The sequence below is a fragment of the Nycticebus coucang genome, chromosome 1 (assembly GCF_027406575.1).
Source record: "Nycticebus coucang isolate mNycCou1 chromosome 1, mNycCou1.pri, whole genome shotgun sequence".
In the NCBI taxonomy this organism is placed as follows: Eukaryota; Metazoa; Chordata; class Mammalia; order Primates; family Lorisidae; genus Nycticebus; species Nycticebus coucang.
The window spans coordinates 96,963,552-96,977,625 of NC_069780.1; the positions used below are offsets into that span (position 1 = coordinate 96,963,552).

Genomic DNA, 14,074 nt, shown 5'->3' on the forward strand with positions numbered 1-14,074 from the left:
TACATAAAAAACTTTTTCTGGCTTATCTTTTGTAGGAGAAGATTCTTTTAAAAAAAAAAAAAAGCCTTTAAATCAGCTCAGTTCTCTGGGGCAGTGCTCCTGGGGACCACGTGCCTGCTGACTTTTCCATGGCTCTGAGCCAGGGCTGGAGTTCTTCCTCTTCCTGTGTTGGAGCCATGAGGGTTTTGACTAGTGTGCACTCCGGGAGGATAGTATAGTCCCTATAGGATCCCTTCCACAAAGAAGGTCCAGATTTCCTGAAGGAAAGAGAATGAGGCGAAGGGACTACTAGTTGGTGGGAAGGAAGAGCTGGTGTGTGTAGCCATAGGACACGTACAGAGTGACTCCGGGAGAGATTTGTGGGCTCCAAAGTCAGAGTGGGCACTGCCATGTCACGTCATGGTGGACAGATGACAAGGTGCTGAAGGATTCCTGAACCTTCCAGGGAAGGCAAGATCATCACACCTGTACTTTTGGCCACTAACCAGCCTCCTGGCGCTTATGGGGCTAATATTTCTTTGGTAATGTGTTAGTAAGTGTTCAGTGAATGGGGTGATGACTTTCTCCATGACTTTGATCTTCTTATTATGATTCAGAGGGAATTGTGACTATCTATAATTTACAGCAACTGACCTTCCACAGTTATCCTAAGAAAAGTCTTTGTTTCTTTGTTTGTTTGTGAGATGAGTCTCACTCTATCACCCCGGGTAGAGTGCTACAGCATCATAGCAACCTCAAACTCCTGGGCTCACGCAGTCCTCCTGCCTCAGCCTCCTGAGTAGCTGGGACTACAGGAGCCCACCACCACATCCAGCTAGTTTTTCTATTTTTAGTAGAGACAGGGGTCTCGAACTCCTGAGCTCAAGTGAGCCTCCCACCTCGGCCTCCCAGAGTGCCGGGGTTACGAGTGTGAGCCACTGCACTTCACTTCTTTGTAACAGTCAAAATGACATCCAGGACAGAATCCTCTGAGGCATTTTATTCCCCCATTATGGCATTAATCGACCTTATTACCTAAGATGAAATATAATGGCAAAAAGTTTTATATTCCTGCTTAGCTTAAATGTCTAAATACAAAGCTAATTGATTTACCTGTTACTTGAATATAGGATTTACTTTATATGTGTGTAATAATTCCTTGAATTTTCTTTAATGCTTGTGAAACTGCTTTCTTGAAGAAAATCAAATTTTTTAGTTAATGTTAATTGTCTACCTTTCTTTCCAGAAATTGCCTGCAAAAGCGGTTTATGATTTTAAAGCTCAGACATCTAAGTAAGTAAGATAAGTATTCCTTATATGCTTTAAGTTAACTTTAAGTAAGTCAGTAATACTTTCATAAATGAACATGGCAACATTGTGATTAGACCTAGTAAGGTCCAATTGCCGATGTGCCCGTCTACTCTTGATTAAATGGTTCCTTTAGAATTAACTGGGATGGGACACTTGTATTTTCATTTTGAGTTTAGCTGAAAAACACTGAGTTTTAAATTATACTAAGCACATTAGAGCATAATACATTCAAAAGGAGAGGAAAAACAAAAAGAAATGAAAAAGCATTGTTTCTAGAATTTTTATTTCAAGGATGAATTACAACTTCATTAACCCTAGATGGGGGAATTAGGTAACATGCATTTATCCAGCTGTATTAAGGATTGTGAATAAGTATAAAGCTTCATCCAGTAAAAAACTCTACCTCTCAATCTTTAACACTTAAAGACTGTGAGCTGATGGAGCTGGAACATATTCTTCTTAGTAAAGTATCTCAAGAATGGAAGAAAAAGTATCCGATGTACTCAGCCCTACTATGAAACTAATTTATGGCTTTCACATGAAAGCTATAACCCAGTCATAACCTAAGAATAGGGGAAAGGGAGGGGAGGGAAAGGGGGGGCGGAGGGAGGGTGATTGGTGGGATGACACCTAACGGTGCATCTTACAAGGGTATATATGAAACTTACTAAATGTAGAATATAAGTGTCTTAACACAATAACTAAGAAAATGCCAGGACGGCTATGTTAACCAGTGTGATAAAAATGTGTCAAACGGTCTATAAAACCAGTGTTTGGTGCCCCATGATCACACTAGTGTACACAGCTTTGATTTAATAAAAAAAAATAAAAATAAAAAATAAAGACTGTGAGCTCAGTTTCCCCTTGTGCTCTAGGGTTGCTGATGCTTTCCTACTTCTGTGTGGCAGTATCTCTTCTGCCTTTTTTCTCTAGGGACTTGCTCATCAGATAGGCCTGTATTGAGGAAGTTAATATTAAGCCCATTAGTAGATTTAAAGAGAAGGGAGCTGTCTAGATCTTTCATGGCCCATGGGCACATACACACACCCCATTTAAGAAATTTTGGTCTCCAGTAGAATTTGAGATACATGTTGAATTCACTATAAATTGTTGTTAAGTTATACTATGTTGTTTAAACTGAATATATATGTATGCTAACCAAAATATTTATTCATAAAAATGTACACAGTATGAATTAATAGTTTCAAAACCTGTCTCTGGCAGAAGACATATAAAAAATAAAACTACTCAGAATTTGGTAACTCTGCTGAGATTAGGAATGAACAATCCTATTAATTAGAACATCAAACACAGCTTACATCCTATGTAAAAAATAAAATCCTGGGTGGTGCCTGTGGCTCAGTGAGTAGGGCGCCGGCCCCATATGCTGAGGGTGGCGGGTTCAAACCCAGCCCCGGCCAAACTGCAACAAAAAAATAGCCGGGCGTTGTGGCGGGCGCCTGTAGTCCCAGCTACTCGGGAGGCTGAGGTGAGAGAATCGCGTAAGCCCAAGAGCTGGAGGTTGCTGTGAGCCGTGTGACGCCATGGCACTCTACCTTCAGGCAGTACAGTGAGACTCTGTCTCTACAAAAATAAATAAATAAATAAATAAATAAAAAATAAAATCCTATAGAAAATCTTCCATCTTATGGGCAGCGCCGGTGGCTCAAGGGGCTAGGGCACTGGCCCCATATACTGGAGGTGATAGGTTCAAACCCAGCCCCGGCCAAAAACCGCAAGAAAAAAAAAGAGAAAATCTTCCATCTTTTTATTAGATTAGATAAGTAACATTTGCTTTGTTTCTCTTGCACTCCCTCTGGTCCTAATTGCTGTTCTCTGGACAAAGTGTGACAATTTATATGTCAGTTTTAAAAAAATGATGATCTAGAGCACGTGTATTTCATTTCTTCTTTGTGACAATCCGTCAAAGCTTCCTTAAATATATAAAGCCCCAAGGAATGGCAGCGGATATAAAATAGCAAGGGAATCCACCCATGGCCCACAGAGGCTTTCAGAAGGCTTAACAAAAATCAAGCTTTGGCCAGACTCAGTAGCTCACCCCTATGATCCCAGCAAAGTGCGTACACACCTTTCTAAACCAAGAATATCTTGTTTAGAGATAAACAACAATGGAGATGAACCAAAAGGGGCTGGGTTTTCTGTTCTGTTTACCTACTTCTCTATATGATTAACTGAAAGTTTTTGTGTAAATAGAGGTAGGGGATTAAGTGCAACGGTCCATTGCCCGAGGCAGATGCTCCGTCTCCAGCTATGACTTGGCGAGAGCCCTCCAGGATATTCTTTCCTTTAAGGCGTGACTGCATTTTTCAGCAAAGCCGCTTGTGTGAGCTGGGGAGGAATATCCCCCAAAACTCATATCTAGCCCAAATACTGGAAATGTCCCTTCTCAGGGTCTCATAACTTCAAGGAGCACAAATGAGACTGATTCACCTACAAGGGTACAGTGGACTGTGCCCCTTCACTACTCAAAATGAATGTCTTTATAAATTAAGATTATAAATACCAAAATGTAACTCCTGTCTTCTTTGAAACAGCCAAAACTGAAAAATAGTTACTGTCTTTAAAATATGTTTCTTTTTTAAAAAACGGTGTAAAAAAGACAGTTAGCATTGATGCGTGTCTTCCCACTTAAAATATATTTATCTTTGCACTCCATTAAAATAATAAAAATAGGGCGGCACCTGTGGCTCAGTCGGTAAGGCGCCGGCCCCATATACCGAGGTGATGGGTTCAAACCCAGCCCCGGCCAAACTGCAACCAAAAAATAGCCACGTGTTGTGGCGGGCGCCTGTAGTCCCAGCTACTCGGGAGGCTGAGGCAAGAGAATCGCTTAAGACCAGGAGTTGGAGGTTGCTGTGAGCTGTGTGAGGCCACGGCACTCTACCGAGGGCCATAAAGTGAGACTCTGTCTCTACAAAAAATAATAACAATAATAATAATAATAATAATAAAAATATATTAGCCTGGTGTTGTGGCAGGTGCCTATGGTCCCAGCTACTTGGGAAGCTGAGACAGGAGGATCACCTGAGCCCAGGAGTTTGAGGTTGCTCATATGTGTGTGTGTGTGTGTGTGTGTGTGTGTGTGTGTGTGTGTGTGTGTGTGATTTATTTTGATCAAGATATTCTATGTAAATACCTGTCAACTAATTTCAAAGATCCACAAAGAAAATTTTTTCCAATGTTGGCAATTCTGTTCAGAGACTGCACAATATTTATTTTCAGAGGGTTGCAGGGATGGTAACTAATCAGCTAACTAGTTTGAGAAGAGAAACTTCAGTGCAAAACGAATCCATCATTTTGCCAAGTTTCACAGTGCCTCTACTATAAATAAATTGATGATTAGATAGCAATGGTCTATCCCCTCCTTTAAATTGCATATTTGATTTAAAGCTGATACAATGCTTATACTTCTTCTTTTTGAAATCATTTCTGGAGCTATAATTTTATAAGTGAATTTGAAGAATTTGCAAGGAAAATCCTTATTGAACTGGGCTCAACAGATTTTTGAATATTGGAAGTATATTTCCCAAACAAACAGCAGATCTTTTGAGGGTGATGATCTTAAGAATAAGTATAATGCAACAAGAAAAAGACTATTTCAACATGTCTATTTCAGGGAGTTGTCATTTAAGAAAGGAGACACTGTCTACATCCTCAGGAAAATTGATCAAAATTGGTACGAGGGGGAGCACCACGGTAGAGTGGGCATTTTCCCAATCTCCTATGTTGAGGTACGTCTTTCCCCCATCCCTCTTCCCTCTTGGGTGGTGGTGGTTTCAAATGTCACCCTAAAGTTCAAGAATAAATGTCTTTTTGTTTTCTTTCATAGAAGCTCACACCTCCTGACAAAGCACAGCCTGCAAGACCACCTCCCCCAGCCCAGCCTGGGGAAATCGGAGAAGCAATTGCCAAATACAATTTCAATGCAGACACCAATGTGGAGCTATCACTGAGAAAGGTAACCCGGGCCGTGTCTTCACGGGTACATTTAAGAAGATTGTATGTTTTCAAAACTAAAATAGGTGATCTTCTTCCTTAGACATTTTTGTGTTTCCTGCATTTTCTGCGTTGGCTCCTGTAGGAAGAGCCACCAGATGTGCACACGGCCCCCGTGAGGGTGGTCTGGAATGGGCTGCAGAACCAGCCTCTAGATGGGACAATGTTGAATCCGCCCTCTTTCTTTTTAATCTGCATGTGCTAAGTTATGACGAAGAGTGGACTAAGAACATTCGTATTCCTGGCCGGGGCTGGCATCCACCTGGTGTGCATTGCAACAGGGTGATGCCAGCAGCCCTTTTGATTGGGTGGGGCCCAGGCCATACCGCTCACTAAATATTCCGATAGAATTCTTGGCTTTTGCAGTAATAGAACTTTCTATAATCACTATTCCTGCTACCTACAGTGATCAAACCAATACCATGGAATCCAGTTTAAAATTTTGAATCAGGCTGGGCACAATGGTTCATGCCTATGATCCCAGCACTCTGGAAGGCTGAGGCTGGCGGATTGCCTGAGCTCAGGAGTTCGAGACCAGCTTGAGCAAGAGCATGACCCCATCTCTACTAAAAATAGAAAAACAAGTCAAGCATTGTAGCGGGCACTGGTAGTCCCAGCTACTGGAGAGGCTGAAACTGGAGGATCACTTGAGCCCCAGAGTTTGAGGTTGCTGTGAGCCGTGACACCACGGAACACTACCCAGGGTGACAGAGTGAGACTCTGTCTCATAAAAACATAAAAATAAGATAAAATAATAAAGTAAATAAAATAAGTTAAAATGAAATGAAATGAAATTTAAATCAGAACCATAGCCCAGAAAAAGGTTGTTAATGTTATCGCCAAACAGCAAAAACTGGGGCTGCACTTAGCAGGTGACACAAATTTGGGCAACAGCACCTGATAGCTTGACAGGTGTGGTCACTTCCGGTAGCTCTTCCTATAAGGCAGTGGTTCTCAACCTTCCTAATGCCGCAGCCCTTTAATACAGTTTAATACAGTGGTTAAGAACCACTGCTATAAGGCCAAAGCACTGAGTCTGTTAAGATAGGATGATAATGCTGTTACTGAGATGCTACCGGTTCTCCTAAGCTGCTTTATGAAAAACTTACACAGATCATTTCACGGAGGACCAGTAGGAGCCCTTCTCATTAACCAAACATCCTCGGGGAAGACTCTGATGTTATGAGTGGATAATTTTAACTGCACATATGTTGATAATCTATATTTTTCTAGTAAACACCAGGACCTTACTTGCATTCCCCTGATTAAACAAAATCTGGAGATATAAAATGTTCCCGATTGGAAAACTATTGTTTACTAGAAAACATTGACAGTTATGTTGTTTTTTGTTATCACGTCTCTGTGTCTGATGCCATTTCCTAACATTCATTGCAGGGAGATAGAGTTATTCTTCTCAAAAGAGTTGATCAAAACTGGTATGAAGGTAAAATCCCAGGCACCAACAGACAAGGCATCTTCCCGGTTTCCTATGTAGAGGTCGTTAGGAGGAACACAAAGGCTGCTGAGGACTACCCGGACCCTCCAATACACCACAGCTATTCCAGTGATAGAATTTACAGCTCAAGCTCAAACAAGGTAAGAAGATTTCCTCTCAGATTACTGTCATATGGGGAGCTGAGAGTAAGAGAACCAGTGTGTGATTTTAGGATATTAGAGAGATTAGATTAGAACATCATGTCTATTGCAAAGAAAGGGATTTGCATATCATCTTTCTACATCTGTGAGTACATGTCAGTAGATGCAATTTAATTTATTGCAAACAGGTTCTGGCATAAAAAATTGACCAATTGATCCACTGATTGGCCAATTTCATTTTCAAGTTAAAATATTGAAAGAGAAAGAGAAAACATTAGTAATATAAAACTTTATATGATATACATCTGTATTTCTATGTATCTAAATGTTTTCTGAAGCTTGATTTTATATATATAAATTTTGTTCATATAATCGTATATAAATAAATAGAATTATATATACATATGTACCTATAAAATTATAATTTATATTTATGCATCTATATAAACATATACAACATAACATACTATATGTATCCCCAAAATGATACCTCTTACGAACATGTGGTTATTAGGCTGACAACATTTTATAAAAGTCCGGGACTTTTTTTTTTTTTTTTTTGGCTGGGGCTGGGTTTGAACCCGCCACCTCTGGTATATGGGGCCAGCACCCTACTCCTTGAGTCACAGGCGCCACCCCAGTCTGGGGCTTTTTTTAATATGGAAGGAAAGTTAGAGTAAAATTTTTTGATTAAAGTCTATAAGTCAGTTTGTTCAATAGTTTGAATGAAAATGTTACAGGTTATTGGGTTATTAGAAGATTTCAAATTTATTTCATTAGTTTTAGAGTAGTTCTGTTGTTATATTTGAATGAGTAGCTAAAGATGACTACTTTCTCAGTATGTAATTTGAAAGCGAGTTTGCTTTCTCAATTAGTTAATTAGAAAAGGCTATTCTACTTTCTATACTCATAATGTGAATTGGTTTTTGGAGGTTTTTTTTTTTTTTGAGACAGACTCTCACTCTGTCATCCTAGGTAGAGTGCCGTGGCATCAAAGCTCACAGCAACCTCAAACTCTTAGGCTCCAGCGATCATCTTGCCTTAGCCTCCCAAGTAGCTGGAACTACAGGCACCCAACACAGTGCCCAGCTCATTTTTGTATTTGTAGTAGAGACATGGTCTCGCTCTTGCTCAGGCTGATCTCAAACTACTGAGTTCCAGCAATCTACCCACCTCAGCTCCCCAAAGTGCTAGGATTATAGGCATGAACCACCATGCCCAGTGGGTTCTTTTTTTGAGACAGAGTCTCACTCTGTAGCCCTGGGTATAGTGCCATGATGTCAGAGCTCACAGCAACCTCAAACTCTTGAGCTCAAGCTATCCTCCTGCCTCAGCCTCCTGAGTAGCTGGGACTACAGGTGCCCACACCACACCTGGCTAGTTTTTCTATTTTTAGTAGAGACAGGGTCTTGCTTTTACTCAGGCTGGTCTTGAACTCCTGAACTCAGGCAATTCACCCACCTCAGCCTCCCAGAGTGCTGAGATTACATGCATGAGCCAGTGCACCAAGCCTGAGATGACCTTTAAAAGCTAAATAAATTTAACTGTGCTCCATTTCTGTTCCAGGGCCCAGAAGTCACAAGCTAAGTGGGGAATGTGCTATGCGCTTATAAAAAGGCAGGCCCAGAGTGCTGGCTCCATGAGTCACGCTTTGTCCTAAACAATTAGCTAGAAAGCACATCTCCAGAATCTTTGTGAAGATTCTTTTTCTTTCCAAACCCAAGTCATCTCCCTTGAAAGAACTAAAGTGAAAGGTCATCCACCACTCTCTCAAGGCCTTTATACTTACAGCATGTAGTATTTTCTCTAGTGCAGCAAAAATAGATAAATGTATTAGAATGTTAGTGGCATTTCTAGAACTACTTGTAATGACTTACATAAACACACGGATTTACTGTTTTATTTAATATTTCCAAAATGTACTGATAATATGAAGACATATACAGATGTATATTTTTACTTCAGGAGATTAGACTTCATAAATTATACCTCCTTCCTTTTACATAAATGTCAACCTTTCAAAAAAGAACAAGAATCTTAGCAGAAGTCTTCCCCTTCCCTTCACATCATACCTGCCCTTTCTTTGTAAACACTTACTTTGGATTTTTTATAAACTTTGAAGCAGTAGTTACATAAGTTCAGTTTCGTTCCCATTATAGCATTCTGTTCTTGAAAAACATTTTCCAGAACTTAGTCACGTAGAAAGTGTTCATGTACAATGGCCTAAAATATTTTGCACCAGGTAATGTCATCACCTCACAAACATGGCGTGAGAAGATTGTGAAAGTTAAAAGACTGGGTACTACTGCAGGAAGCAAGAGCTCTAAACCAGTTCAGGAAATAAAAAGGACTTCTCTCTTGGCTTTCATGCTGCACTAACATTTCTTCAGAGTCATTGACATGACTAAATCAGTATCTGGAAACCTGCAATGTCTTTTAGACATAGTTCCAAGGCAGACTATTCAATCAGGTCTCGTAAGGTGTCTGTCATCCTAAACCCTGTAACAGCTTTGTCCGGCTTGATGATTAAGACCCCTTTCAAAACTAGTATCTTTATTTTTGAGGTAACTGTTCTAATTAAGAGAAATTATTTCAGGCAATTAAATTTCAGCAAAATATCTTCAAATCTAGAGGTCTTGAAAATATCTTCAAACCTGTGTCTATGTTGTAACATGAAATCATTGTTATTTTCCCTCCCCCATCTTTCCTGCATTGCTCCATCGCTGGGTTTCTCTGTGTTATTGTTATTTTCTTGGGTTTTTGTTCTTTTTTAACTTCGTAATCCCTGCTCATTTCTAAGCTGGCTTCCAGTGATCCGGCCCCTCCTCTCATGCACAAAGCGTCGCCTGGCTCGGGAACGGCAGCTGTCCCGGGACCTGCCCAGAGCTGTCTGTCCCTGACACCCGCACACCCGCCTTTGGTCCCAACACCATCTCTTTTTCTGGACAACTTCTTGGATGAGTTGGAGAAGCTTGGCGCTTTAACCTTACTGGGTGACCAAGCCAAACCAAATTCCCTAGAGGAGATCATCCTCGAGATTAGGGAGGAGCCCTCTGTCCTCTTCCCGTTGCCCCCAGCCTCTGTGCCTGCCCAGTCGCCTCCATCTCTGTTACCTGTCCCCCGTTTGGCACCAGCCCAGCCTTGTGCCGCAAAACCACTTCAGGACCCTGGCAAGATGACTCCAAGCAAATGTACAGACTTAACAAGAATGCAAAGGGGTTTTAGAGACGCTACAAAGGTGCCTGAAGTCCTGGGTGATAAGTTTGTGGCCTCCACGTGTACCAGTGTGGGTTCTCTGCCTGTAAGTCTGCCCGCCATCGGAGAGGAGGATGAGGAAGTCTGTGAGGGAGTCACGTGGCTAGAATCTCAAGAACCAGACACCTCGGGGTGTGGCCACGATGGTGCAGAGGTGACACCAAGCCTGCACATCGAAGAAGAAGAAGAGGAGAAACCTGACCACTTAAAATGCCCAGTAACTGCCCCCACACATCCTAGAATCCCCAAGGACAGCGGTGCAGCGAAAACCAGTACTGAGGTATTTTAGTGTTGCCTGAAGAACTAACCGGTCTCGATCTGATTAGCTAGTCCAATTAATCACATTAATCAGCATCTACTTTGACCCTGCCTTAACAAGTTTTCTTACTGAAAAACCACACATCATATAAACTCGTGATGGAAGGGTACATGAAAACACATCTTAATGTTGTAAATATACACTATCATTCCGTTATCCCATTGTTTCCTCATGAACTATTAAATTCAGATTTAAATCTTTATAATTTACATATTCTTTCTGATGTCTCAATATTAATAATGACAGCTAATAGACGAGCTCTCACTGAGTGTCAGACGGTATTCTAAGAACCCTCCATCTGAAATTTTCAAAGCCCTCTGAACTGTGGGATGTTAATATCTCTGCTGTAGAAATGATGGAATTAATGCACAGAATGAGAACACTGTACACGATACGTTTGACGTAATGGCACATCAAAAAATAATAATAATAAAAAGAAGGAAAAAGAAAGCAAAAAAGAAAAATAGCACTGCAGCTCCCTTTTGACATTTCTGAAGAGATCATTCTCTTCGGGTTAGTAACTATTAATACTTAAGAACAGGGTCCTGTATCCTCTTTGAACAACAGTTTTAATCAACAAAGGGAGGAAGTAGCCTGAAGCCTGAAACTTTTTCTTCTAAATGTCTCTCAAAAAAACAAAAAACTCTCAAATGTATAGCTTGTGAATTAAAAAGCATGTATAATTACTGGCGGATACTGAACTTACGGAATAATAAGAATGGTTCATATTACGACACTATACAAGTCATTTCCCCCACAGTCCCTCTGTTTAAAAATAACCCAGCCAAGCCTGCATTTGTGTAAAACGCACTGTTTAATAACCGAGATCACTCACTGCAGTAAGTCGAATATGTCCCTAAGTCAGTTATTTCAATAACTAATTTTCCTTGGAATGAATCACATTCAGAGGCATCTCAGCTCTGTGCCTGTCACTCCCTCAGCAAGGAGAGACTTGCGGCCTCCCCTCGTTCCCACTCTCAGCAGGCTCAGCAGAGGCTACGGACAGGGCCATCTCTGGCCCTGACTATCTTGAGCCTTGTTCTTCTACAAAAGTGACATAAATTAGTAGGAGGATTCTTTTGTGGCAGTTGGCAGATTCTTTTGTGACACTTGCAAACTGGCAACTCCGCTGGTGTTTAACCTTGCATTTCTTCAGTAAGCACAAAGAAACAGGTTTAAGGGCATCTAGAACCCAACCGTATTTCCAGGGTATGTTCTTTGGCATCTGTGTTGCATTCGAGCCTCCTCTCTGTGCTAACTTCCCTTTGCTGCGCCTGTGAGTCCCACATTAAAGTTGCAACTGATGCCTGTGGTGTGGAACCCCGTGAGCAGCTGGGGAGCCGAGCTGTGTCCAGACTGCGCCCTTCAGTTACTCATGCAGAGTGTGGCATGCTGTGTGTGCACGGAAAAACCAAAACAGGAAAACGCTTCCTGAGGGCTGTAGAATGACCACAAGACTAACTAACTTCTTATGCCTTTTCCAGGCTGATTTTAAAAACGAGATCCTTGTCCTGGGTAAGCCACCTCGTAGCCCAGTGATGTCTAGAAGATCTTGCAGCCCGCCGGTCAGAGGGCTCAGCGGTTCCCACAGGGTAGGGTCAGCACATTGCCGCCTTGTGGCAGACATCCTGGCCATCCCCCACACCCCTTTCAGTGGGCAGACTCTTTCTTAGTTGTCTTCGCTACCTAAGAACTGGCTGTAAAGCGGGGCTGGAGAAGCCTTGACATGAAGTGAGCATCATTTCATGATGAGCTGTGAAATCAGGTCAGCACGAAAATCTGATCCTGAGTCTTTTGGGTAACATGCTTCCCTTTTACATGTGCATGAGGTTTCCAGAATCCAAAAGGACATGATCAAATTCTCCACTATTCAAACATGAGGGTCCTGTGTGTGTGTGTGTTGTTGTTTTTTTTCCCTACATCTGTCTCCTGTTTCTCCAAATCACTGCTTTCTAGACACTTTGCAGTGCAGAGAGCAAAACCGCTGCCATTTACAGTACTGAATTCACATGCTCCAGTGATGTTTGCTTCTTTGTTGCTCATTAGATTTTAATTTATTTTATTTTACTTTACTTTTTTTTTAAACAGAGTATCACTATGTCACCCTGGGTAGAGTGCCATGGTGTCACTCTACCCCAAACTCCTGTTTTCAAGCAATCCTCCTGCCTCAGCCTCCTGAGTAGCTGAGACTATAGGTTCCCATCCTAATGCCTGGCTAGTTTTTCTATTTTTAGTAGAGATGGAGTCTTGATCTTGGTCAGACTGGTCTCCAACTCCCTGGTTCAAGTAATCCATTCTCCTGGTCCTCCCACAGTGCTGGTATTAGAGGCATGAGCCACCAGGCCCAACCTCACTTGGTTTAGTTAGTTTTTTTGTTTGTTTGTTTTTTGTTTTTTGAAACAGAGTCTTGTTTTCTTGCCCAGACTCCAGTGAAGGGGTACAATCATAGCTCATGGCAACCTAAAACTCCTGGGCTCAAGCAATTCTCCTGCTTCAGCCTCCCGAGCAGCTGGGACTATAGGCACCCAGCACCAGGCCTGGCTAGTTTTTGTATTTCTAATAGAGACAGGGTCTTGCTCTGGCTCAGGCTAGTCTCAAATTCCTGAGCTCAAGTGGTCCTCCCGCCTCAACCTCCCAAGTAGCTAGGACTACAGGGCCACACTACTATGCCTGGCTAATTTGGAGGTTGCTGTAGAGATGGGGTCTCACTATCTTGTCCAGGCTGGTCTCAAACTCTCAACCTCATGCAATTGTCCTATCTCAGCCTCCCAAAATTCTGGGATTACAGTCATGAGCCATTGCGCTGAGCCTGTTTGGATTTTTTTTAATCTATAATCCTTGTTTCAAAGTATTGTTGCTCTGTGGTAAGTGTTACTTTTACTTGATCCCCCTTTTCTCCTCATACTGCTCCCTGGACTCTTCATATTCCCAATTTCTTGACAGCATTGATTAAAGTTAAAGGTCAGATTACTTTCCCTTTAACTGCTTAATTCTATAACATCCACAGCTCTTTAGAAGAAATGGACTCAAAAGGGTACTGAGGAATGCAGCCAAGGAGTTTGGAAATTTTCATCTGTGCATATAAGGCAGGATTGCTTTCACCATTTCTGTTTTAATGAACCCTGGTTTAATCTTAACTGATTTATCACAGAGCTATGGTTCTGCACTTCAGGTTTTCAGGGCTTGATTTAAAAGGCATTTTTCTTTTCCATTTTTTTTTTTTTTTTTTTGTGGAGACAAGAGTCTCACTTTACTGCCCTTGGTAGAGTGCCATGATGTTACAGGACTCACAGCAACCTCCAGCTCTTGGGCTTCTGCGGTTCTCCTGCCTCAGCCTCCCAAGCAGCTGGGACCACAGGCGCCCGCCACAACGCCCGACTATTTTTTGGTTGCAGTTTGGCGAGGCTGGGCCTGAACCCGCCACCCTCGGTATATGGGGCCGGTGCCCTACTCACTGAGCCACAGGCACCACCCTTTCTTTTCCATTTTTTAAAACATAGGTACTGTTTGTATTTATGCCATTTTGTGCTTTTTGCTCTGCATAGTCAGACCTCACTTTGTTGCTGAGGCAGAGATTTGTGTTGCCGGAGAGAGAGA

At 41.8% G+C, this 14,074-nt stretch overlaps 1 protein-coding gene across 10 annotated transcripts in view; it reads left to right on the plus strand.

Annotated features, from left to right (window-relative positions):
• Positions 1 to 14,074, plus strand: part of SORBS2 (sorbin and SH3 domain containing 2) — a 231,929-nt gene that overhangs the window by 202,239 nt on the left and 15,616 nt on the right. For 9 of the 10 annotated variants that reach the window (XM_053584201.1, XM_053584209.1, XM_053584217.1 and 6 more), the window contains 4 exons: positions 1,226 to 1,272; positions 4,928 to 5,042; positions 5,141 to 5,269; positions 6,703 to 6,903. In XM_053584201.1, coding sequence (XP_053440176.1) covers positions 1,226 to 1,272; positions 4,928 to 5,042; positions 5,141 to 5,269; positions 6,703 to 6,903 — 492 coding nt within the window. Of the gene's footprint in view, positions 1 to 1,225; positions 1,273 to 4,927; positions 5,043 to 5,140; positions 5,270 to 6,702; positions 6,904 to 9,703; positions 10,439 to 11,961; positions 13,730 to 14,074 lie in introns of those variants that run through there. The other variant, XM_053584190.1, reaches the window with a different exon arrangement.